Source organism: Biomphalaria glabrata, chromosome 18, assembly GCF_947242115.1.
Source record: "Biomphalaria glabrata chromosome 18, xgBioGlab47.1, whole genome shotgun sequence".
Lineage (NCBI taxonomy): Eukaryota > Metazoa > Mollusca > Gastropoda > Planorbidae > Biomphalaria > Biomphalaria glabrata.
In genome coordinates, this window is record NC_074728.1 from 24,773,249 (window position 1) to 24,801,084 (window position 27,836).

General features: G+C 34.9%; 1 protein-coding gene across 10 annotated transcripts; it reads left to right on the plus strand.

Annotated features, from left to right (window-relative positions):
- Nucleotides 1-96: 96 nt before the first annotated feature.
- LOC129923956 (uncharacterized) lies at nucleotides 97-27,785 on the plus strand. Of its 10 annotated transcripts, none has more exons than XR_008775919.1 (12): nucleotides 98-208; nucleotides 431-501; nucleotides 10,883-10,971; nucleotides 12,532-12,657; nucleotides 13,230-13,324; nucleotides 14,564-14,693; nucleotides 17,796-17,857; nucleotides 18,190-18,264; nucleotides 19,950-20,007; nucleotides 20,968-21,032; nucleotides 24,112-24,165; nucleotides 25,889-27,785. XR_008775919.1 is itself a non-coding variant. In XM_056017322.1 (9 exons), the coding sequence occupies exons 1-9, from the start codon at nucleotides 15,715-15,717 to the stop codon at nucleotides 25,905-25,907; spliced, it is 399 nt and encodes a 132-aa protein (XP_055873297.1). In that variant the 5' UTR covers nucleotides 14,708-15,714; the 3' UTR covers nucleotides 25,908-27,785. The 10 variants fall into 10 exon arrangements, 3 of the variants coding, with proteins under 3 accessions (XP_055873297.1, XP_055873299.1, XP_055873298.1); XR_008775920.1 differs by having other exon boundaries at nucleotides 18,212-18,264; XR_008775922.1 differs by lacking the exon at nucleotides 13,230-13,324 and having other exon boundaries at nucleotides 97-208.
- Nucleotides 27,786-27,836: the final 51 nt, after the last annotated feature.

Genomic DNA, 27,836 nt, shown 5'->3' on the forward strand with positions numbered 1-27,836 from the left:
ACCAATATCCAACATTAAGTCTGATTTGAGCTGATCAGATTTTTAAAGATTGAATTAAGAGACAAAATAAACTAGTGCAAAATTTATTTTTTTTATTCTGAAATTTTTTCCTTCTTTCAGGTCCCAAAAGGCTATAAAAGTCAGAGGATCTTGGACGAACATGAGGAACACATCAGCTCTCCACAGATGACAACATCCACTTCAGAATGTATTATTATTGAAACTGATTAATTGTTTTTTTTTTTTTTTTTTTTTTGGACAAGTTCTAGATTTCTAGATTATGAAACAAGCAAATAACTATGCATACAACATATCTTTTTTTTTTAAATATTAAAATTGATATTTCTTGATTTCAGATTCAAGAATGTAGTTGTATTTTAATCCAGAATGCTTTACAAGCCACCTCTTAACATCTTTATGTTTCCTATAGTGGATGAAAAATTATACTGAACGAAAGGAACTGCTGAAATAGATGAAGGAAACAGAGGCGATGGAAACGAGGTAATCCTTTTTTTTTTCCATTTACAAATATATTCTGTTATCAGATGTAAGGCTTGCTAAGAATATATCATATGGTCTATTTCTAAGGGTGCACCGGATAGTACTTTTTTATATTTGGCCAGAGCTGAATATTGCCGAATAGTAAAATATGATATTGGGCCGAATCTGGATACCTACATGTCTTGTAAATACCTTGTGTTGATGAAAATTTTGCAAAACTGTTAAATAACATGCCTATATTATTTTTTTTCCTTGTATATACCTTATTGTTTTAAACTCTTGTTACTGGTTAGGGTTAGGGCCCTAACCCAACCCTGCCTAATTTACTAATCTGTGTAGCATGAGTGTCTGTGTATGTGCGACCAACTGTAGAGGGTGTGTGTGGGAGGGTCAATGTAAAATATGTAACTAGTTACTAAAGTAAATTTTTCAAAAGTAAAATCTGGCTTGTATAGTGGGTAGATGTATGTATTCATGAATTTCAGACCAACAGCTGATCATCAGACTTTAAATTTAAAGTTCAAAGACCGCTTCTGGTTCTGGTTTCAAGGGATTTATACTGATAAAATCTGTTAGTTAATAGTTGGAATCTGAAGCATTAGTTGGACTCTGAAGCATTGTAGATCAATATTTATTGTTTTAGATTAATCCATTTGATGTAAATGATAATAGGTTAATAGCGGGAGCATCAATAATACCTATTTATAGCTTGAACCTTAGATGGTGCCGAAACATAGTTTTAATTGTAGTCTTTAGGCCTATTATTGAGATCTGTTTAGATCTACAGTTGTATAGGTCTAAGAGCATTAGGAAAACCAAATATAGAAGAAAAAAAAACTGTTCCACACCCTCCCTACCAAAAAAAAAACATAAATAGACTGTATGTTTGACTGATTGTAACAACCTGGTCAGATAGATGTAGTGGGCTTACACATATAGTCCTAGTGTAGTTTGTATTGTTGATGGTGTTGACCATCACACCACGTTTTTTTACCTTGGGCATATGCAACAGTGTTGAGTGGTCGTCAGGCAAAAGGATTGGCCTGGTCAATCAAGCATGTAGACTTAGTATACTCGCACACTAATTACAGGGGTTAAGTGTTTCTTAACACTCCAGTATATGTTTGTTATTTCTTTGCTAGATATAATTGCGTGCCGTAGATCAATTTCTTTTATGTGATTTTAAAATTTACTGTAAGCTTTTCCATTATAAAATAAGTCAATAGAATTAAACAATGAAATGAACTTTCTTCACATGCACATCTTTGTTTTATTTTATTGTGCAAAGAACCTATGCCTATGTAAAAAAACACATCTTCCTTAATTATTTCTGATTTTATTGTGGTTTCTGTAACTGTAACAAAATGGCACGGTAATAAGCCTATAGGTGTTAGGAAAATTAGATCAACCGTAATATTTATTTACAGTGTAGTATGCTTCCTTAGCACATTGTGTTTTTCCATTCTGGCTTAAAAATGGTCAATCTCTATCAGTAAATTGAGTGAAATAAAATAGGCCTGGTCGTTTCTTTTACGCCAATATACACAAATCTGAGACTTGTACTTTTTCTACAAAATAATTAGTTACTGGATAACTGGGCTATGCTTTGAGTTTGTTCTGTGTAGCAAAAGGTCACTCATTTAGTTATTCCAGCTGAGATTTATATCCAAGTAACTAGGCACACAGGAAGAGGTGTGGCCACTTGTACAGTCACATGATTGAGATTTTTCTACAAATATGCAAACTTATTGTCCAGTTACTCGTGTAGAGGTGTGGCTCCCTAATTAAGATTTACTACCAAGTAAACAAACTCAGTTCCCCCATGTGCCCCTTTCCATCGTATCTGACTTGTGGTCACCTGTCAATCATTGAACTCAATGTGATGGACTAAAATAAAAGGGAGTGGGAGTTTTTCATCTCTACCCCTGAAGATATACCTGGTTACCCGTATAGAGGTGTGGCTTGAAGTCCACCCCCCTACTAATGATTTACTACCAAGTAAACAAACTCTCTCGTAAGGTGTGACCTCTAGAGAGTGTCAATATGCTGGCATTTAACCTACATCCATCGTATTTGAATTGTTGTCACCTGTCTATCAATAGACTCAATGTGATGGACTAAACAAATAAAGAGAGGGGTGGGAGTTGTTCATTTCTACATCTGGAGATATACCCGCACAGCATGACGTAGTCAAGGGATATAACATCTTAACATGTTAACTAACCCGCTCAAAGGTCAAGACAAAATGAAATTGCATACCATTTGTTGCTCTATATGTAAAACACATATGTAATGTACAGTTTCATTTTTATTTATATTAACACACCTTGTCTTTATAATATTTGATGTTTGGTACATATTCATGTAGGCTCTATTTTTAAGCACATTATTATGTTTTAATATTAACATTAATACATTCTATAACAGACATTGATGGAAGGAGGTCCACTTTGTGCATATTAAATAGGTGTACTTTTTACTATTCGGCCAACTACCTGGCAGTGATATTCGACCGGAGCCAAATATGGCAGAATGGGGAAAAAAGGCCAAATATTCAACAAAAGCTGGATCGACTATCTGGTGCACCCCTATAGGCTATCTATTACATTGCTATGAATTCAAGAAGAGGGTCTTTTACTTTGTGAAAGGTGAAAGGCTTTGTAATAGACTATAACAAGTATCAATTAACACATTGAATTTTTTTAGTCTTCCATTCGTCTCCTTTACTCCAGCATCTTGTTATGAGTCTGACCCATTTTTATTTATACACTGTCCTGACTTACACACTTTCTTTGCTGTTCACTCAACCATTTACATTGAAGATCAACTGGTCATTTCTTACACAGGCACACACACTGCACTACCAGCCACTCAAAACACATTCACTTACTAAGGTTTTTCTATGACCTTTCGCTTGTAGGCCTTCATTCAATTCTTTTTCTTGATTTTTCTATTGACTTTCATGTGAGCGAAGAGCTTTACCCTCTTTTAATACTCAAGGTAGCTAACACATATGATGTGCTAAATTATAGAATGTAATTCTTATATTAAGGACTGCATCTTAATTTCTAGGCACCTCTTCTCTTTGTCTTGTATAGATAAGTCTACTCAGAGGTAAGACTCTACTAAGGAAATAACACACAGGGTGTAAGGCCAGAAATATGAAGGACTGCATCTTAATTTCTAGGCACCTCTTCTCTTTGTCTTGTATAGATAAGTCTACTCAGAGGTAAGACTCTACTAAGGAAATAACACACAGGGTGTAAGGCCAGAAATATGAAGGACTGCATCTTAATTTCTAGGCACCTCTTCTCTTTGTCTTGTATAGATAAGTCTAATCAGAGGTAAGACTCTACTAAGGAAATAACACACAGGGTGTAAGGCCAGAAATATGAAGGACTGCATCTTAATTTCTAGGCACCTCTTCTCTTTGTCTTGTATAGATAAGTCTAATCAGAGGTAAGACTCTACTAAGGAAATAACACACAGGGTGTAAGGACAGAAATATGAAGGACTGCATCTTAATTTCTAGGCACCTCTTCTCTTTGTCTTGTATAGATAAGTCTAATCAGAGGTAACACTCTACTAAGGAAATAACACACAGGGTGTAAGGACAGAAATATGAAGGACTGCATCTTAATTTCTAGGCACCTCTTCTCTTTGTCTTGTATAGATAAGTCTAATCAGAGGTAACACTCTACTAAGGAAATAACACACAGGGTGTAAGGACAGAAATATGAAGGACTGCATCTTAATTTCTAGGCACCTCTTCTCTTTGTCTTGTATAGATAAGTCTACTCAGAGGTAAGACTCTACTAAGGAAATAACACACAGGGTGTAAGGCCAGAAATATGAAGGACTGCATCTTAATTTCTAGGCACCTCTTCTCTTTGTCTTGTATAGATAAGTCTACTCAGAGGTAAGACTCTACTAAGGAAATAACACACAGGGTGTAAGGCCAGAAATATGAAGGACTGCATCTTAATTTCTAGGCACCTCTTCTCTTTGTCTTGTATAGATAAGTCTAATCAGAGGTAAGACTCTACTAAGGAAATAACACACAGGGTGTAAGGCCAGAAATATGAAGGACTGCATCTTAATTTCTAGGCACCTCTTCTCTTTGTCTTGTATAGATAAGTCTAATCAGAGGTAAGACTCTACTAAGGAAATAACACACAGGGTGTAAGGCCAGAAATATGAAGGACTGCATCTTAATTTCTAGGCACCTCTTCTCTTTGTCTTGTATAGATAAGTCTAATCAGAGGTAAGACTCTACTAAGGAAATAACACACAGGGTGTAAGGACAGAAATATGAAGGACTGCATCTTAATTTCTAGGCACCTCTTCTCTTTGTCTTGTATAGATAAGTCTAATCAGAGGTAACACTCTACTAAGGAAATAACACACAGGGTGTAAGGCCAGAAATATGAAGGACTGCATCTTAATTTCTAGGCACCTCTTCTCTTTGTCTTGTATAGATAAGTCTACTCAGAGGTAAGACTCTACTAAGGAAATAACACACAGGGTGTAAGGACAGAAATATGAAGGACTGCATCTTAATTTCTAGGCACCTCTTCTCTTTGTCTTGTATAGATAAGTCTACTCAGAGGTAAGACTCTACTAAGGAAATAACACACAGGGTGTAAGGCCAGAAATATGAAGGACTGCATCTTAATTTCTAGGCACCTCTTCTCTTTGTCTTGTATAGATAAGTCTAATCAGAGGTAAGACTCTACTAAGGAAATAACACACAGGGTGTAAGGCCAGAAATATGAAGGACTGCATCTTAATTTCTAGGCACCTCTTCTCTTTGTCTTGTATAGATAAGTCTACTCAGAGGTAAGACTCTACTAAGGAAATAACACACAGGGTGTAAGGCCAGAAATATGAAGGACTGCATCTTAATTTCTAGGCACCTCTTCTCTTTGTCTTGTATAGATAAGTCTACTCAGAGGTAAGACTCTACTAAGGAAATAACACACAGGGTGTAAGGACAGAAATATGAAGGACTGCATCTTAATTTCTAGGCACCTCTTCTCTTTGTCTTGTATAGATAAGTCTAATCAGAGGTAAGACTCTACTAAGGAAATAACACACAGGGTGTAAGGCCAGAAATATGAAGGACTGCATCTTAATTTCTAGGCACCTCTTCTCTTTGTCTTGTATAGATAAGTCTAATCAGAGGTAAGACTCTACTAAGGAAATAACACACAGGGTGTAAGGACAGAAATATGAAGGACTGCATCTTAATTTCTAGGCACCTCTTCTCTTTGTCTTGTATAGATAAGTCTAATCAGAGGTAACACTCTACTAAGGAAATAACACACAGGGTGTAAGGACAGAAATATGAAGGACTGCATCTTAATTTCTAGGCACCTCTTCTCTTTGTCTTGTATAGATAAGTCTAATCAGAGGTAACACTCTACTAAGGAAATAACACACAGGGTGTAAGGACAGAAATATGAAGGACTGCATCTTAATTTCTAGGCACCTCTTCTCTTTGTCTTGTATAGATAAGTCTACTCAGAGGTAAGACTCTACTAAGGAAATAACACACAGGGTGTAAGGCCAGAAATATGAAGGACTGCATCTTAATTTCTAGGCACCTCTTCTCTTTGTCTTGTATAGATAAGTCTAATCAGAGGTAAGACTCTACTAAGGAAATAACACACAGGGTGTAAGGCCAGAAATATGAAGGACTGCATCTTAATTTTTAGGCACCTCTTCTCTTTGTCTTATATAGATAAGTCTAATCAGAGGTAACACTCTACTAAGGAAATAACACACAAGGTGTAAGGCCAGAAATATGAAGGCAGTTAACGCTGATGAACAATGTCCAACAAGAAGTTTAATACGTAATGAAGGGAACTGTTGAATGTTGTATTATCTAAACATCTACTACTTCAGAAACTAAAGCTGACCTGACTCAAGAGCTGAGGAACAATGTCCAACAAGAAGTTTAATACGTAATGAAGGGAACTGTTGAATGTTGTATTATCTAAACATCTACTACTTCAGAAACTAAAGCCAACCTGACTCAAGAGCTGATGAACAATGTCCAACAAGAAGTTTAATACGTAATGAAGGGAACTGTTGAATGTTGTATTATCTAAACATCTACTACTTCAGAAACTAAAGCTGACCTGACTCAAGAGCTGAGGAACAATGTCCAACAAGAAGTTTAATACGTAATGAAGGGAACTGTTGAATGTTGTATTATCTAAACATCTACTACTTCAGAAACTAAAGCCGACCTGACTCAAGAGCTGATGAACAATGTCAAACAAGAAGTTTAATACGTAATGAAGGGAACTGTTGAATGTTGTATTATCTAAACATCTACTACTTCAGAAACTAAAGCTGACCTGACTCAAGAGCTGATGAACAATGTCCAACAAGAAGTTTAATACGTAATGAAGGGAACTGTTGAATGTTGTATTATCTAAACATCTACTACTTCAGAAACTAAAGCTGACCTGACTCAAGAGCTGATGAACAATGTCCAACAAGAAGTTTAATACGTAATGAAGGGAACTGTTGAATGTTGTATTATCTAAACATCTACTACTTCAGAAACTAAAGCCGACCTGACTCAAGAGCTGATGAACAATGTCCAACAAGAAGTTTAATACGTAATGAAGGAAACTGTTGAATGTTGTATTATCTAAACATCTACTTCAGAAACTAAAGCCGACCTGACTCAGGAGCAGCAAAAAAGTCTTCTATTAACCTTTTGCTCTACTTCCCAAATCTAGTCCTGGATAAAACACATATGAACTTTGTAAAAGTATATCTAGATTTATCCTTGACTATCAGATGTGTTATTTGTTTGCTAGACAACTCAACCCTATTATACACAAGGAAAAACACCTGGCAGTCTTTTCATCATTTAAAGCAAATAATCGACTAGACTAGAATCACTAGACCTATCTGACCAATGGACCAATACAACACACATTTATGTTCTACTGTCCAACATTTAGTGTTCTAGCCTGTTTATTTTAGGGCAGAGAGGGAGGGGTGTAGATGAAAGTGTTACTTTTTTTTTCTAGGGTTGATTACCTAGATGCTCTGAGCAGATAACTGTAAATGTGTAAGTCAAGAAATCTAGATCTCAGTACTGCAGACTATAGAATCTATTATATAGGCCAACGCTTCCGAACCATCTGTCAAATGTTTAACTATCTGTTTTAAGTTGAAACTATAAAAAAGATAAACATCTAAGTTCTCCTATTATAAACAAATTATAGTTTGGCACTAATTAATTAATTAAAACCACCAATTATTGTTCTAAAACACTTCAGCTTCCCACTGTAAGTTAACAAAAGTAAGCAGAGCATGAGATGTAAACACAACCATGTGATGTAAACATAACCATGTGACTCAGAAGAAATTTGGAACAACCCCATTTGCCATCACTGTTCTAGATCAACAAATATTAGATTATAATTTAATCTAAATTTTATACTAATTACTAAATCTAGTAAATTTTAGGATCTAATCATTCTATCATTAATTTAGATCTAGTCATCTAGACTAGCGTCAAGATTACGCTCGATGTCTAGATCTGGAAAATCTAGATTACTCTAGATTTAGACTTTACATAGTGACAGAGTAGATGATATAAAAATTGATAAAGATTTTTAGAATCTAGGTAAGATCTAAAACTATAAGAAGATCCAATACTATAAGAACTACTCTGAATTTAGATCTTAACTTGGTCAGAGTCTCTATATTCTATCATGGAGACTATCTAATTTAGTCTAGTAGTAGTAATCTAGATTAGTTTCTAGCTGTATTCTGTGTTTAATATATACTTTATAGACTTTTTTAGAATGGTAGAGATATTTAGTATATTATTATGGAATGTATACACACTTCTGGTTAGTGTGATTCCAGCCCCCACCTCATTGTAGTTGCCCTGGGGTGGTCAAGAAGAACTGTTTTTGTTTTTTTTGGTTGTGGTTTCATGGCCACGACCAATGTAAAATAGCTACGCAGCTCTGTCCCAGCTTGTTGGAAATATGGCAAGCTTAGTACTCTGACCGAAAGTAGGATAAAGGAGTTTTTAAATCTTTCAGTTTTAGTCCTAATGGAAAGGAGACGACCACTTTATGTGTTTATGTGTGTGTGTGTGTGTGTGTGTTGAGGGCATGGGCGTAGCCAGGGGGGGTTCTTGGGGTTCAAACCCCCCCCCCGAAATGAAATCCATATATAGCATATATTAGACTCACCAGGTTCGGAATGAAGGCAAAAAGCTGGAGGTCAATATGCTAGCTGAAGAAGACTTGAACAAGTGAGCCCAGCCAATTTCAACATTATAATACCATTGCACTGAAAGACTGCACAAAACAGGAAGAGTTGAAGATCACCTTATCAAACAAGTTCCAGCTCCTAGAAGAGGAGACAGTAGAACAGACATGGCAGAAACTGAAAAAAAAACAGTAACCTTCACATGCCAAGAAGTACTGGGTCTCAAGTCATACACCCACAAGGAGTGGAGTTCAGCAGAAACTCTTCAGATGATAAAAAAAAGAAGAGAGAAAAAAGCAGGCATGAACAACAGTAAAACAAGAGCAGGAAAAGCACAAAAAAGAATATGCTGAAATAGATAGGAGTATCAAGCATAGCATCAGAACAGACAGGCAAAACTACATTGAAGCACTAGCAAAAGAAGCAGCTCTTCAGAACGGTTACAAAGAACTGTAACCAGTCATCAAAAATATATCTGGAAAATTTGCCATGTCAGAGAGGCCAGTAAAGGACAAAAATGGTGACTTGATAACAGACGAAGAAGGACAAAAGAAGAGACTGGTCGATCATTTCCAAGAGCTTCTTTACAGACCTACTCCTGTCAACCTACCAAAGATACTGCCAGCTGTAAGAGACCTATCAAGTGCAGTGCACCCACTAAAGAAAAGTAAAGTAAAGTTCCCCTTTCAGACCTTGTGGTCTATAGGGCAGATGATGTAAATGTCATCTGTTTCTGTGGCCTACGGTTAACAAGGGTGTCATGTGTCCAGCACAACGACCAACCGCCTTTACATTTCCCTAACTAATGTCTGTCAGGTACCCATTAGAGCTGGGTGGACTCAGAGGCGTCCGAGGATCCCGAAATTAAAAATCCCAGTCTTCACCAGGATTCGAACCCCAGTCCCCAGTTCGGAAGCCAAGCACTTTACCGCTCAGCCACCGCGCCTCCACCCACTAAAGAGCTGACTATTTATTTGAAGAAGTAGTTGATAACAACACAAACCATATTCATCTATTGGAATCTGCAATAGAAAAATTTGATGTAAGATTCAAGCATATATTGTATTTGTCCTCACTGTCATGAGCTCTTTTGCAGAGTAGTATTGTCTCTATTCAATCACACTGAAGAAATCTAATTAGAATATATCTTTCTTGAGTTTAATTTCTTCAAACTTGATTCAATCAAATAAGCTATCCAACAATAACAAAATTAACATGAATCACTTTTATGAAATAGCTGGCTATCTTACAATATTGTCAAATAACTGAAGTACATAAACTACTAGTCTAATAATGACCACTGAACAATGACTCATCTAGGAAGCTTCGTGTTGCCTGGCCTTTCTTGCTACATAATTCTTAGTCTTCTACGTATTCCTGACTACTCATGCATGTTTACCTAAACATCGCTTCAAGGTCATCTAAAAGAATGACCTATTTACCTAGTCGTTCACTCACACACTCCACTTTTAGCCCACTGGACTAGTTAACTTATTCTTGGAATTAAGGCACTTAACATTATTTCCTGTACCATGACAAATACAAATTGTTTTCTTCCTACTTGAGCTATGATTGTACAGAATGTTACTGGTCTCTGCCCAGATTTTCAACTATTCATTGTATTCACAAAACTTTTTTTTTTCTAAAAGGCTTCCATTCTGTATTCTGTTTGTTCATTTGGCTTCAAACAAGCTACAAAATGAATGTCTGTCCTTGTGTTACTTTCATCTCCTAATAAGTTCACAATCTCCATCAAATATTTCGCTTACACCACTCTTGACGACGTCTTGAATCGTTTCTTTGTTCTCCTCATCATCTTCTGTACTCTCTTCCTCACCCAGGCTTGCTTTATTAAGTCTGTTTAGTGCCACTCTGACAAATACACCGCCATGTCTCACAAAAAAACTTTTCCATCTTGAAAGACCAGGTCTCAACCATCTTTCTTTGCCTTCACACTTGTAAAAAAACTTTGTCACCATTTTCTGATGCTTGAACTTTAGAATGCAGGGCTCATTGTATTCTTTCACTTGAATCAACTATGTTATTCTTAATTAGGAGAGAAAGTCTAAATTACACTTTTTTTTTCTTAAGTTCATTCGTGAGTAGTAGTTGCTGTTTGTTTTGACAGGTTGAACTAGAGGAGCAAAAAAGAACTAAAGAAAACCTTAGGAAGAGAATGCGTGAAGTAAAGGAACTGGATATAACAGCTGACAATCTGTGAGTCTTGAAAAATATATTTATTTACTTATTTTTTTACCATGTTTTTATTAAAAATATGAATATGTTTTTTTCTTACTTAAAATGTGAGACAAATAAAACAGGGTTCTCAATTCTATATGAATAGAACAATGTCTTAATTCAAGAGCCTTTTTATTACCCTCTATTTGTTCTGTACATTGTCTACTTTAAGATTTAAAATTACATTGCCCAAGCTAATGTGCATTTTGGACATAAATTATAATAGGATGTCTAAATAAGATAACTTACTAAACTTATGTACAAAATAATATCCTAGAATTAGCAAAAAACAAGAACAAAGCTTTTTAAATATTTACTCTCATTCTGAAACAGTAAAAGGAAAAAAAACAACAATTAACTTAGTGAATGTATTATGAAAACAATGTAAGGAACATCATAATATATAAAGCAAAACATTTTGGCAAATATTTTTTTAATGGTTAAGTCAGTATTTATCCTCTTAGCACACTCATCAAAAAAATGTAGGCTTTCATTTATTGACTTATTCAGACAGACTTAGCTTGAAATACATAAAAAGTGAAATTAAAATAATTTTTTTTTTAAAAAAAAGCTTATCAGATGATCCAATTATTGTCAGCTTTAGTAGAAAAGGTTGAAGATACTAGAAAAAGATTAGCATTAGCCTACTATAAACATATACACCTTAGTCAAGAGTGAGACCAACTCATGATCTTTTTAATGCCTATGAAAATGTCTTAGAAGAAACTGCAACAATAGAAAAATTAGATTTTTGTTAAATATTTTGACAAGAAATGGACAATCAGTAGAGAGAGTTTGTAGGTGAAGGAGAGCTGAGAAAAGTACAACCACCACATTTCTGTATTTAAATTCCAGTGTTTCTCATACTGGGGAAAGGGAGAGGGGCTTAAAGGTCCTGACAAAGGGGGATGGGGCAGTCAATAAAATTTTAGAAGCAAAATAAAAGTTTGAATGTCATTAAAGTTATCACTCCATGTTTGAATATTAACACACACACACACACACACAAATGTCATTCTTGCCATTGCTTCAATAAATCAAAATATTTTAAATAAAAGGCATCCTTCATCTTTTTAGAAGGACCTTTTCAAAATGTATACTGTTTCGTGAGATGTGACCGCATGAAGACATTTCAAAGTAACTCCGCAAATGTGACTTTATGTCAGAGTGGTTGAAATTCTCTCGACTTTTGCGATCATGCCTTAACATTAATAGTCTTTTTTATGCTTGAGGACATTTGTCTTATTTGTGTATCTGTGTTGATCTCAGAAGCTGTTTTTTTTTTTAACTTTAAAAAAAAGAAAAAAAAATTTTTAGTCAACATTCACTTTTGGATAGTTTCATTTCAGTTTTCTAAATGATTCAACTAAACACTTTATTTCTAATTCATTTTTTTGATTGACGATGTTTAAAATGAAACCAGTACGTCCCAACCCTATATTTCAACTGTAATAGGCTTGGCCAGAAATGTCAACTAAAATTTTATTGCCTTGGCATCAGAAGTTTCTATTTAGTTTCAATTTTTTTTCTTGATCTCAGGGTCAAGTCTCTAGAAAGTTCATTGAAAGAAAAAGAGCATGAGGTGAAACAGGAGCAGCAGAGAAACAGAGAGCTGGATGCCAAATTTAAGAATCTACTCCAGGAGAAAGAAAGTATTGAAGCTCAGTGAGTGTTCTCATTATTTGTTGATGAACTTAAGTTGAAACAAATTCACTTTGAAGAGGACTGATTCTAGATTGGCCTTGAGGGATTGTCAGCTGTAGATGGAAATGTTTTCATTGTCGCTGAACTCTGCAGTAACTTATATAACCTATATATAAGAACATTAGTTACATGCTAGGAAAATATTTTAAATTTCTGCAACATCTTATTTTAAGTCGCCGCTACAGGCCAGTTTACAAAAAAAGGGGGGGGGGATTGGACCAAAATTTCCTAAAATTTTTGTAAAGTCTATTCCCATCACTGGTATGTGTAACCACATATAAAACCACACTCCAACATAATCGTTCAGAGACAATACTATATTACTATATTGATTGTAAAGTATTTTATTTAACATTATGTATAGGATCAATGAAAACAAGGCAGTTGAATCCTTGTTACATAATTCCCAAAATGTTTGCATGATAGAAGTGTGCTTATTATATAAAAGAGTGAAAAAAAAAAGGTTGATGACGGATCTAGATTTTTATAACTCTTGTGATTCACTAGGAATGTTAACTTTTCTTTTCTTTCAGGCTTCAAAAAATACTTGATAATCATTACACAGAGAAGTCAGAGTTGAGTTCTAAGATTAAAAGTCTTCAAGAAGAGAAAAAAAAAACTCAAAGATGTAAGAATTTAGTAAACTAGAAATAACATTTATTTTTTTGTCTTTGTCAAATCTATGACTACAGACATTATAGCTTATTGTTATCAAAAACTATCTGAATTGAACGTTAGCAAAAACATACAAGCTTGGATTCTAATCTTTCTCATCAAACGCCCAAAATATGTAAAAGTGAACGGGTATGTGTCCGGCACGAGAGAACTTAGCACTGGAGCGCCGCAGGGGTGCGTCCTGTCACCAGTATTGTATACCATATACACAAATGACATTCAGAGCCTATCAGCTGACACTCCCATCATAAAATTTGCTGGCGACAAAGCAATCATTGGCCTTATTTCAGGTGACGAAAATCTGTACCATTCAACAATTGACACCTTTTACCAATGGTGTATAGACAACTTTCTAATTTTAAATGTTCAGAAAACTAAAGAAATGATTATTGACTTTAGGAAACATTAAGGCCATATTGCAGAAATTCAGATGAACAATCAAACCATTGAACAAGTACAAGAATATAAATACCTAGGAACAACTATCAACAACAAACTGAAATGGAGTGAACACTGTCAAAACCTCTACACAAAAATTCACCAGCGACTCTTCTACCTTAGAAAGATAAGAAAATTTAACATCGACAAAACCATTATTTCACTTTTTTATATAGCAACTATCAGCAGTCTAATTAACTTTGCCATCACCTGCTGGTATGGTAATACTTTACTGGCACAAAGACTTAGACTAAATAGACTAATTAAAAAAGCATCCCACATCACTCAAATACAGCTACCATCTCTTGAAGAGCTTTTTCATGAAAGATGCCTTTCCAAAACACTCTCACTTCTTAAGGACAACCTGCACCCATTAAACCACTGTTACATAAAATCTGAACGAAGTGGTCGTCTCCTTTCCATTAGAACTAAAACAGAAAGATTTAAAAACTCCTTTATCCCACTTTCGGTCAGAGTGTTACAAGATCAGCTGTCGTCATCGAGAAGTACATAGAAGTTCAAATTCATAAAGTGCTGGTTGGGAATGTGTATGTGTTTCGTGTGTGAATGTTGTTCGAATTCTTCATCTATACTGTTATTGTACAGTAGTTACGCTGATGTTGTCAATTGTAGTCAAACTGAATTTCTATTTGATTGGATCAATAAAATTATCTTATCTTATAATATATAAATTGAACTGATGTCATTCTATAAAATTGGTATTGCATTGATCAGTTTTATGTTTCAATGCCAGGAACTTGCTGCTCTTGAGGAGCTAAATGCCCAACTAGTGGAAGAAAGCAATCGTATTATTGATCACATAAATACCAACCAGAAAATCCAGCTGTGACAAGAAAAATCAAGAAAACAATGAGCCAACAAAGGTATAGTTTATTGACACTTGACACCTTAATTTCTCTTGTAATAAAAGCAATAATGAGAAGTGCATGTCAAATGATATTCATATTCACTGGTAGAGTGTATTTTTATATGTAGATTTTTATTAATTTATTTTTTAAAGTGAGTGCTTTGATTATTATTTTGATAAAAGCACCAATGCCAGAAACTTATTTTGAACATTTTTAACAATACCCATCAGCATGTTAGTTTTTTTTTTTTTTTTTTTTTAAAGAATTTTACTTTCTTATCCTACCCTTCTAGATCATTATAAACATCATTCATTGGTAAATATCTGGAGCTTGTCTGTATTCTTAGTTGTTATTGTCCAAGTCTTTGTGCCAAAGAACTGCTTTCAGATTTTATTGTGTAGGGACAGCCTTGTATTACTACTGTCTTCATTTTAAAGGATAAATAAACATATAGTAACAACTATTTCAAGTATAGCGCAGCACATGGATTAGGTAATAAAATATCTGTCGACAATACTTAGCGCCAAAATGACTACTGCATCAAAAAGCCTTGTTTTAAGGATACTATTAGTTTAATGTGGTCTGTCTATCATATGTAGGTCTTAAAATTTGAAAAGCTATTGAAAATCCCATTTCATGATATTTTGCAAAGGCTACATTTTCTGTTCTGAAAGCAAGCGCACCATTTTGTTTTCAAAATTATGTATTGTTGTCATTCTGCATGCACAAGGCGCAACAGTGCACTATTAGATCACTGTATATGAACTGGAGCAACTGGAATTCCATCTAAGTGGAAAAGGAAGAATATAATATTTTAGACGAGAACTTGGGTTGATCCCCCTAGAGTAATGGTTCAGCAAGGTTCTTTGTGTGGGTTGTCTAGTCAGGAAGTTTTTGCCTAGGAAAACTGTGGTAAGGGTGTTCTAGTGAGTGGATGACATTCCTGTTGGTTTGTTATTGGAAAGTGAAGACAGAGGCGGCGACAGTGAACCCTGCAGGAAAGAGTTTGAAGATCTAAAAACCAGAATTGACATTTATGTTCATTGTAATCATCTCACATTTTTTACATATCAAAATGAAGTTATATCTATCTGTCTATCTATATATATATAGGGCCTATCACATCTCTCTCTCTCTCTCTCTAAATATATATATATATAATTAATGTGTTTTCTGTTATATGGGTTAGTAAAGTTTACCAAAAATATTTATTTTTTTTAAGAATGCATATTCTAGTTGTAAGCACCTATATTTATTCATGTTTTTAATCAAGGCATCTTTTAGTGTTATTTATTACCAGCTTCTATAATCAGTAAGCTTAGCCAGTGGCCATTTCAATTGTATCCAAGGAAAGGACTTTTTCCAGAAGTCAGGAATGAGAGTTTGGCCATTCATCAGTTTCTTGGTTAGAAGGTCAACCATCAACAATAGATGATCATTTAATTATCTGTCTTGTGTGATCAATGCTCAGTTACCCCTGCCATTACAAGGCCAGAAGCCCAGCATCTCAAGGGGCCTTCATATTCTACAATTTAGCGGGGAAAAAACACCACAATTAGGGGTCAGGTTCTGCTTGAATAGATGTATTTAACAATATATACATGCATTCATCATACAAATTCACTAGGTACTGGGCCTAACACCTATTGTTATGAAATGTTTTGAAAAATATATGCTTAAACAACTTGTAGCAAAAGTCAATAACAGCCTAGACCCTCACCAATTTGCATTCAAAGCAGCTAGAGAAACTGAGGATGCCATTCTATTGCTTTTGGACCAGCTTTATAAGCATCTCGATATACCCAAAAACATATGCATGAGTCCTCTTCGTAGATTTCTCCTCCGCTTTCAATACCATACAGCCACATCTAATGATAAACAAACTGAGTAACTTAAATGTAAGCCCTTACTTACAAGCATGGGTTCTAAACTTTTTAACCCAACGCTCCCAGTATGTTAAAGTCAACAACACCAAATCGTTAACTCGAGTACTATGTACGGGTGCTCCTCAAGGTTGTGTACTTTCTCCTGTACTATACACTCTTTACACTAATGACATAAGAAGCATCTATGACTCAGTTAAACTCATTAAATTCGCTGATGATACTGCCATAGTCAGTCTTATTTCAGGAGACGAAACTCAGTATCGAAGCTCAATAGAAGAGTTTACAAACTGGTGCACCTACAACTTTCTAGAACTGAATGTCACAAAAATTAAAGAACTTATAATAGATTTTAGAAAGAAAAAACAAACTATACGTGAACTGCAAATAAACACTACATCTATAGAGCAAGTAAAGGCATATAAATATCTAGGCGTTATCATCAACAACAAGCTTTCATGGGAAGACCACCTTGGAACTCTGACAAAGAAAACAGCCCAGCGACTCTTTTTTCTATACAAACTCAATAGCTTTAAACTAAACAAGAAGATCCTTGAGACTTTTTACGGCGCGACTATACAAAATCTGCTAACATACGGAATAACTTGTTGGCAAGGTGCGACGTCTAGAAAACATCATTAAAAAAGCATCAAAAATTAGACTCACAACATTAAAACATTTAAAGGAGCTTTTTGAACAAAAGTGCCTAAGAAAAATCGAAAAAATCTTGGAAGACAACGGCCACCCGCTCCATCAGAACTATGTCAGGTCGTCGCGAAGTGGGCGACTGCTGTCAATCAAAACAAGAACGGAACGGTACAAAAACTCGTTCATACTTCACTCGGTCAGACTATCACCGCCACTCATTGATCAGGGAACATGAAACATTGTGGTTGTTGATAGTTTATACCTATTGATATTTCTTTTTTACCTGCATAGGTGGATCTAGTGGAGGGCTCCCTCTGAGCTTATGTGAAAACAGAAACTGTCTTTGAAATTTATTTTTAAAAATTATTATGGCTCCTGTTGGTATTTTAGAAATACATTGAGCTGCAAAATGAACACCCCATATAATACCCCATCATTCTGCAGGAGGTCTGGACTAGGAAGTAAATTATCTTCAACTCTGATGTAAAACATTTTACAAAAAAAAAACATATTCCAATTCTGACTCTGATAATGCTTTCTGCTTCTACTTCAACTTAGCACATAACATATGTTGTTTTTTGCACAGGTCAAAGAGCAAAACAAACAATGTGAACATTTGAGCGACTCTGACAGCACTGAAATAGATCTGTGAGTGTTGATTAAAAATTACAAGTATTTTATCAAATATATTATTTTGTTTCTCAAATTTGTGAAATTACATGAAGCAGAGCTGACTGGTATATTCCAGTCTTTTTATTACCCTATGTTCTGTACATTGTCTGCTCTAGCATTACTTGTATGGTGTATCTTTTTGTTTATATTTACTCACACTCTGAAACAACAAAAGGAAAAAAAGCAATTTAAGCTTACTGAATTCAGAAAGAAAATAAATAAAGCTAAAAAATTAGAATTATTATTTTTTTTTTTTAATCTTGAATGGATAAATCAGTAACTTCTTTGCACATTTAATATTTTACAAGAGACAGTTCAATTTTCCTGCAGGAAGACGTGGGATTGCAGCCAATAGACCATGAACAACCAAGCAGCCATTCCGTGTAAGCCATCATTTATTGAATTATTCATTTATACTTATCTTGAAATATTTTTGAAAAAAAAAAAACAGTAATGGTCAAGACAAGCAGTCTTATATATAAATATGTATGCATATGTAGAGAGACACTATTATACTGGTCTTTAGTTATTTGTAGCCATCGCTGAATTTTCTGTTAGTAATTATTTGTTTTTGTTTTTTTAAAACATGATTAGCTCAGAAAAAAGTAAAAGAGGCAGGGGCAGAGATACTAACTTGATAGAATCCCAGACTGCCCAGCCGGAAAAGAATGATTTTTTTTTAATTTTTCTCCATAGTGTTGTCACAGTGTAATTTCTAAATGTTTATTTAAATTTTTTAAAATAGTGTTTGTTGTGTATTTATGTTCTTGTTGTGTATTGTGAACTGATCTGTTCTTGTGTGTTGTGACAAGAGGGACAATAAGGGTAGCTACTTTATTTTCAGTAAGAGTTAGCTCCCTTTAATATACTATTTAATTCTCTGTTAACTGTTTACAATAGCCACTCTCTCTTGAGCTGACCAGTGCATTTTGAACGAAATCTCCAGCCATAATGTTTAACTAATACTTGTGTTGTTGTGCTCTGACTGTGTTACTCAAGAGGAGTGTGCCACTATTATGGGAAGAGTGTTTCGCTAACGAACTAAGTAGACTTTATTTCGGTACGTGACGTTTAGGCGCCGCCGTTTTGGCGACGGGACGTTTTGGCGCGAGCCGTTTTGGCGAGGGGAGGTTTTGGCGCGAGATATCATTTGACGATAATTTAATAAGCACGTAGTTTTTTTTAATGAACCCTTGAATTCCAGAGACTTAGGCAAATAACCATGGTGTCTATGTATACTTAACTTAAAGTATTTAAAGAAACATGGTACATGTATTATTTTTTTACTTATTATTAGCAAGTGTTTGGTATATATAGCTGGAGATACCATACAGTCATTAAATAAACCAATGTTAATGTAAACAAATAATTGCATCAATTTTTTGTCTATCATCGTTTCATTTTGTTTTTAATTTTAAAGTAATATCTTAAAAAACTTTTTTGAAAATAAATATGTGCCTCTTAATAAACACACATACACAAGCCAAAATGTTTATTAAAGAAAATGATGTGAAAATCAAACACACATTTACATTTAGTTCATGAAATGTATGTCTTAACACAAACACTCATGCAAAACATAGATATGAATAATTCTTTTAAAAGAAATAATACAATAAACGTACATAATGTATTTCGCGACAAAACGTCCCGTTGCCAAAACGGCTCGCGCCAAAACGACCTTCGCGCCAAAACGGCGGCGCCAAAACATCCTGCTTCGACTTTATTTATTTGTTAGTAATAAGTTCGTTTATGTAAATAGTATGTATGTTTTTTTTTTGTAAAAGACATCTTTTGTTTTGATATGAGACAGTAGTGTGTCTCATGGATGTTGTCATTTGATTATGACATTTATTATATTATTGTAAACCATTGTTTTGGTTTTTGAGATGAGACACTATTGTGCCTCTGTGATGCTGGTTCTTTGATTATTTTGAACTGAACCTGTCCTACTATTTTGATTTGTTTCATTATTTTATTTTGTTTTGTTGGCCTTTATTTCCGTTTGTATTTTACATGATCTTTTTCTTATGTTTCTAAACAAACTCTTTTTTTTTTGTTGCAAAAGAAAAAAGGTTCAAGACCAGAAAAACAAGCGGTACTTAGAAAAAGCTCAAGGTTGTTGTGTATGTAAAATCTTTGTTTCATGAAGTATCTCTTTTTTTTTTTATATAATATCGCGTATCAAACTTGTATAAGCTCTCTACTTATAAATTTCTGATAATTCAATTTCCAAAAGTTAAGAAAAATGCCCTGAAGCCAGTGGCGTAGCTCGAGTGAGGAGAGGAGAGGGGAGAATTTGAAGATTTCCCCAAATTGAGTGTCTGAAATTTGTTTTTAAATAAATTAAATGTTACGTAACTTTCATGTAATCCTGCCTTTCACATTGTTATATCAGTTAGTGACCCTGTTGCATGTATTCCACACAGAGTATTAACTCTTTCCATGCGGGGTCATCCTCAATTTCAAGGATTAACTTCCATAGCGCTGACTAGTGGGCCGTGTTACTCTCAGGAAGTAACTTAGTATAAAGGGTAGTTTAAGAGCACTGAAAACAAAGGAGACCATGAACGTGTTGAAGAAAAGTATCACTAGTCAGATGATTCATACAAAGATATAGCAATTGAAACTGTGAAAATGTCTCTTAATAAGAGAAGTAGTGCTGAAGAGATTTCATTCTGTGCGCTGCTTCTAGTGTCCATCCTACAGTTGCTGATTCAGAAAGGTTCTTCAACAGCTTGATGATTTTGTCAAGCTGCAAAGAAACTGCCCACGTAGTTTACTCTCTTGCAGACCACCTTGTATTACTGTCCTTTTTTAAACTCCAGGCTCCAGCTTCTTTCAGTTTGGCCCATCTCTGGGGTGAATTGGAAAAAAAAGTTGACTTCATATGGAGATGAAGGACAAATTCAAAGTCTGGAAAACCATTTGGACACCTTTGGGTTTCTTCTTGAATAATGACACGCTGATGAAAAACTGTTACTTTTTCCTGTTTGATGAAATACAGGCAAAGTGCTTAATAAGCTAAAATGTAATTTTTGTTGCCTTAGAAAAAGATTTAATAAAACTACATCTCTATGTTATAGCTAGGAGTGAAGAGAACTTGAGAAACACAAGCAATGAAGTTAGTAACATAAAGTCAAGGTTGATAGTAAGTATTTACAAACTTATATCAACTCACTCTGTCTGTCTGTCTGGCCAAAAGTTTGTACACAATATTTCTCTGACACCCAATCTTAAGCTGAAATTTGCACAATTATTTCTTTTACCTGAAAACACAAGAATCAATTTAAAAAATTAATCAATTAGTACCCTAACCCGCACCCATGAGGGGGACCTTCACCACCCATAGGGGTAACAGCGGTGGGTTTTGAACTGGTTAGCAAGCCTTTCTCACATCCCCACCACGTGAAGGTACACTCAGGTACACTCGCTAGAGCATACAGTGGTAGCTCACTGAGAGCCATGTTTGCTCACGTACTTAGCCATCATAGTGGGTAACAACTGGCCACTTCAATACATGTGTACTGCTCCGAGTACCAAAGACAACTGACTTAAATTGAGTTTAGTAATTATCACTTCTTCTTTGAGGTTTTTCTCATGCTATCACCTTTTTGACCCAAGGTGAACAAATAACATAGTAGCTGAGTGGTAAAGGACTTGACTTCTGAACCAAAGGGTCATGGGTTCAAGTCCTGATGAAGATGGATTTTAATTTTTGTGATTTCTAGGACACTGAGTCAACCCAAGTTGAATGTGTACCTAGCATTAGTTGAGGATAATTAAAGGTGGTTGTTTGTTGTGCTGGCCACATGACACCTTTGTTAACCTTTGGCTACAGAAACAGATGACCTTACATAACAGGTTTTTTTTTATCAATAAACAAACAAAACAACATTTAAACCCATTAGCCACTTCTGCTGTCCAGAACGTTTTAGTCCTATACTGTTTTTATTAGATGTTCCTAAAACCCCTTTTCAATATTTGAAACTTTTTAAATTAAATATTTATTCAGTGTCATTGCTAGGTTTTTCATCTTCTTCTTCTTCGTCGTTCTCATTGTTATGTTGGAGTGTTCATATGACTAGACCAATACATGAGATGAACTGCGCAGTGGTTTCCAAATCAGGGAGCTCTCCATATAGTTTTCTTTCTATTGGGGTGATTTGGGGCCAATGTCTTACCTACCTCTTGGTAGAGAGAGCAGTTTTGGAGGACGTGGTCGGCATTCTCTGGTGATACTCCACATGGGCAGATTTCACTGGTTCCAATTTTGAACTTCCGGTACACGTGTCATCGCATTCTGTTGTGTCCGGTCCTGAGTCAAAAGATTAGACGTTGGTCTTGTCGGGATAGCTTATTGGAAGCGTCATCTTTTTTGTGATTTGGATGAGAGCTCGTCCATTTCTCATTTATTTTGTTTACAATTAATTTCTTCATTTCTTCTGGATAGAGTGCAGAGTTTATTTGAGAGTTAGTTCTCCCACTCTTGGCGAGTGTGTCAGCCTTCTCATTTCCTTCTAGTTGTATATGGGCTAGTATCCATTGAATAACAGTTTTTTTGCTGTTGTTGTTGAGCTTTGTAAGTGCTGTTCTGAGGTTTTTAATATAAGAGGAATCAGAGTTTTGCAAGCTTTGGAGGGTTGTTTTTGCATCGGTTAGCAAGACAATCTGACTGTGAGGGGAACTTGGATGATTTGCTAGCATGGTAGCAGCAAGTGCTAGTGCTTCCCTTTCTGCTCTGTGACTTTCAGAGAGCTCTCCAGTTGCAATGGATTTTTCTAGTTTTCCTCCATCTGGCCATTCGATAAGTATTCCAGCTCCTCCATTTGTGGTGGCTTTATGGGATGAGCCATCCGTGTAAACTCTTATCCACTGATTGCTAGGGTAATTGGTATGTAGAAAACAGTTCACTATTTCCTTGAGCTCTGTTGGTCTGTAATCAGATTTTCTTTTTATGTTTTCAATATGGTCCCTTATAGTAGGAAGAGGGCTTTCGTCCCAGGGTGGAGATTCGTTATAGTGTATCGAGGATTCCAGAGTAATTTTTTCAAGTTGGTGTTTCTTTTTTAGGTTTAGAGATTCCTGTATGAAATTGGTCCTTTTGAGACGTTTTTTTGTGCCAGTTTTGTGGATTTTTGTTCTGAGTGGGTGTCTTTCCAAGGTTTCCAATTTAGTGAATTGGGAAAGGATTTTTATTTCTCTTCTTTCATCCAGAGAGATCAGGGAAGCGGTTTCCTCCATAGCTCTTATGGGTGTTGTTTTGATTGCTCCTGTCATTATCCTTAAACCAATATTTTGAACCTTGTCTATTTTTCTTAGGTTGGTTTGGGCTGCTGAGCCCCATGCTGAGGCACCATATTCTAGTACAGGTCTTACATAACTGGTATAGGTCTTTTTCAGGATGTTGTGATTAGCTCCCCAATCTGTGCCAGCTAATTTTTTCAAGAGGGATAGTCTCTGGATGCCTTTTGTGTTTTATCTATTTGTTTTTTCCAGGTTAGTCTCGGGTCATAGGTGACTCCAAGATAAGTAGGGCTGTCATTTTTTTCTAAAGCTTCCTTATCTAATGTTAATTTTATTGTTTGTTGTTTTGTTGACAGTGAGAATATGGTATATGTTGTCTTTTTTGTGTTGATGGACATGCCCCAGTCTTTGGACCAATTATTGAGTATATCGAGAGCATCCTGTAATCGAAATTTTGATGTTCCTACATATTCTTCTGTGCTAATTAAGGCAAGGTCATCTGCATACATGCTGCTTTTGACTTTTCTTGGTAGGTTTTGATTTAGATCGTTTATGAATATTAGGAACAGTGTTGGGGATAGGACTCCTCCTTGGGGGACGCCATTTTTTATACCCACTGCCAGGTTAATTACAAATCATTTTGGAGAAAACTGATTTTATTTTTCATTAAAAGGAAGAATCTTTATACCTTATTTTCAGTTATAATCTCTATTTTTCTAGCTGTAGTTTGTATTTGTATATTAAACACAAAAATGTGACCTACTTCTCTTTGCTTAAGATTATAAAGGTAATCGAGGGTAGGACGTAGTGGGTTTATACAATGTTCAATATCAAATGGTTAATTTTTGGTAAACTCTTTAATATCTTCAAATTTATCAGTCTTAGAGAAATTGATTAAAAATTATGTCTTGGGAAATGCTATTAGGATGTAGCTTATATCTTTCAAGACAATTTGTCTATATTTTAAATTGCTCTCTTTTCAGGATGTGGAGCATGAAAAAATCATGCTAGTGAAACAGCTGACACAATTTAGATCAGTAAGTTATATCTTTTACAATCAAAGTTGATCTTAAGGACCATACAGAAAAAAAAGTAAAGTTTCCCTTTCAGACCTTGAGATCTATGGCGCAGATGATGTTAAGGCCATCTGTTTCTATTGCCAACGGTCAAATAGCAGGATGCCATGTGGCCAGCACAATGACCAACCACCTTTACTTTGCCCAACTAAAGTCAGGTACCCATTAGAGTTGGGTGGACTCGGGGGCGCCCTAAAAATCCCGAAATTTAAATTCCCAGTCTTCCCTAAGATTCCAACCCAGGACCCCAGTTTCAGAAGCCAAGCGCTTAACCACTCAGCCACTACCACCCCACCCCTTATTCCATATGCTTAAACAAATTCCTGCAAGTTCTCCTTCTTCCCTAGTGTTATTAGAAAATGGAAAGGGTTCCTCAAATCATCCAGGAAAACCAACAACTTAGCAAAAAGTCATTGATTAACATGCATGACTAGTTTGAAAGGCGTAGGATCTAGTTACCTTTTTATTTGATACAAGGTCTGTAAGTAAAATTGTGATAAGAATAGAATAAGAAAATGAATCTGATTAACAAATATTTTTCTCTTCAGAAATACAAATACATAACCAGACAGAATGACAAAGAAATCCAGGTAAGAATAAAAAAAGCTAGGAAAATTTTTAGACAATACATTTTTTTTCTTAAAGGTGTCAGAGAGAGAAAGAAGATTAAAAACCTTTTTTTTTTTCCCCAGAGACTCAAAAGTGAACTGGAGCGGTAATTATCTTGCCTAACACTTTCTTTTTAGCACTTTTTTGTTCTAGATCAGTGCTTGTTTTTTTTTCTGTAAAAATATTCACTTGTGGTTGAAACAGACAAGTCTTGAAATGGAGAAAAGGGATTGCTCTTCTTCTTCTACAATACAGACGTTACTTCAAAAAAGAAGAAGATTACATCCCACGCGTCTTGCATTCAGTCATGCATATTAACCAATGACTTCAATTAAATATTAGACCTAGACTATAGTCTATAGCAGGGTTAGCAAATTATGGGCTGCAGGCCACATGCGGCCCATCAGAATATGCGGTCTGCAGACACATACAGAAATCAGGTGTGTCCACAATATATACATATAAAAATACAAATAAATTAAAACTAATTTTAAATATCTTTATAAATATTTGGCAATGTCTCATAAAATGTTTCATGTAAATGAAGATAATTCTTATTGGCTATATTTCAATACATTCAGTTAAAGCAGTAGTGGCCTTAGGGGGTAGCTAGTGGGGCAACCACCCCCTGCAATTAGAGATTCCATTGTTTTAGTCAACTTCAAAAACCAGATCAGTTCTCATAAACTAAGATATTTGATAGTATATGATTTGATATGATACAAATTATTATGTAAGTTCTTAACATACTTTTGGTTACAAATTCTCATTCTGTTTGGAAAAGACAGCATCTTATAACCTGCAGTATTTTTTTTTTAAACCTTTTTTTTTTTAAATCTTGTTAAATTTCTTTAAATTACAGGGTACAAATTACAACTTGTGGATTGTTCTTTGCATTATCATTACATGATACATTTCATGTGAGGACAAAGAATCCGCTACTAGCCCTAAACTTTTATAAGCTCAACAGAGCATCACATCTTAATTTAATATACTCCAGCTATATCGTGCTTTGGTATTCAATGTATTTTAATGTTTAAAATAAAAAAGCTAAATATATTTTTTTTTCTTTCAGCCAATATGAAAAAGAGTGAGTTTTCACAGCATGACAGTTTTTTCTTAGAAGACTTTTCTCAGTGTCAACTTTGTATTGTGGCTTTCTTCAATTGTCTTTCATAAAAATCAGTGAATTCTGTTAATTCTAGATTTGAGATTTGAAATTTTGTAACTTAATACTGTGATTAAATACTGAATTGTACCTCACCCTTGTTGCTTTTATCTGTACAGCCAATGATTATGAATGTTAAGAATTCCAGTTTTTTCAAATTATGAATTGGGTACAGGCTGAGAATATTATTTGAATTATGGCTTTAAAAACAAAATAGTTTAATTTTTATTATAACAAAATGAGTTTGATTATTGATTGCACTAAAGTTTTCAACTAAAATAAAGTAGTCATAAACTAAAATTTTATCATGAATTTCAAAATATAGTTAACCAAACAAACTTTTCATAACTTTTGTATTGCAAAGGGGGGGGGGGTGAATTTGACCTAAATAGGCCTAGATGTAATCATTCAACTGTATGCCTACAGTTCAATCTTATTCTTTTAACTTTGTACAAATATTTATCCATAATAAAATCAGTAATAAGGAAAATGTTTCTTACATAAACATTAATGCACAATAAAATAATGTTTAAAATGCTAGCACAATACAAATGTCTAGAATAAAAACATAAAGCCTGGAAGCTCAAAATTGGAACCAATGAAATCTGCCCGTGTGGAGTGTCACCAGATAATGCCGACCATGTCCTCCAAAACTGCTCTCTTTACCAAGAGGCCCGTACTAGACACTGGCCCCAAAACACCTCAATAGAAAGAAAACTATATGGAGAGCTCCCTGATTTGGAAGCCACTGAGCAGAGCTCCCTGATTTGGAAACCACTGCGCAGTTCATCTCATGTATTGGTCTAGTCATCTGAACACTTTAACATAAAATGAGAACGAAGAAGAAGTATAGAACTTACTGATAACATTTGTGTTAGTGGAGCCAGGAGAACCTACCCATAGCTTTTGTGGAGATATCTACCTTCTACAAGTTTCATTACAGATCTACTTGATAAGACCATATACACTATAAACACTTATGTACGTGATTCAATGTAGTTAAGACTGCCCAAATTATGCTTGTCGCAGTTAGTAATGTTGTTGAGTATATTTGTAAAAATGTACACTATCAAATAGCGCCACTTTCTTCTGTAGGCGATGACGTCATTCATGGTATTAATATTTTGTGCAACATTTTATTCCTTGTCCCATTGTCATGAGTGACATAATTTATCAGCTCTTATTTTGGGGGCATTTTCGCCTTATTGTAATTGATAGACAAGATGTACTTTTTGAGGTCCTGAATGAATCTTGGTTTTATACTACTGGTCAGCATTACCATATTGCCTTGGATTAATTCTTGTTAGGACTATTTGACCTCTGTTTAGGGTGAGTTGTATTTTATACTCTAACGATATTCTTTAAACGGATTCGTTCGTATTTCTAGTTTTAGAGATTGTCTGTTATTTTTATAGGGTTTCAGTTAATTATTTCATTGTTGATTCAATGCTGTGGGTTTTTGGTATTACCCTGGACATTGTCGTCGTCATCTTTGTATTGTTGGTCAGAAGTTAATGACAGTTCTAGTATGCTGCTATCATGATTGATGTCCGTTGGCAGTTTATACAGAACTTATTACAGAGACGAATCTTTGGCATACGATATGAAACTGTGATGTTGAAGTCAGTGTTTTCAAGCAACATATTGGTGCTTACTTTATTTATGCTTTTTTAAGTTATTACTTACAATGAATTTATGACTTTTTATCTTTATATTTATTTGTGAAAAATTATCATTCACATTATTCCTTTCGATATTATTGTATAAATATTATTCTATTAAATTCATATTTTATTTTAACTTATCATACATATTGTTTATTATTTTATGAACAAGCTGAGTGTGTATGGTATGT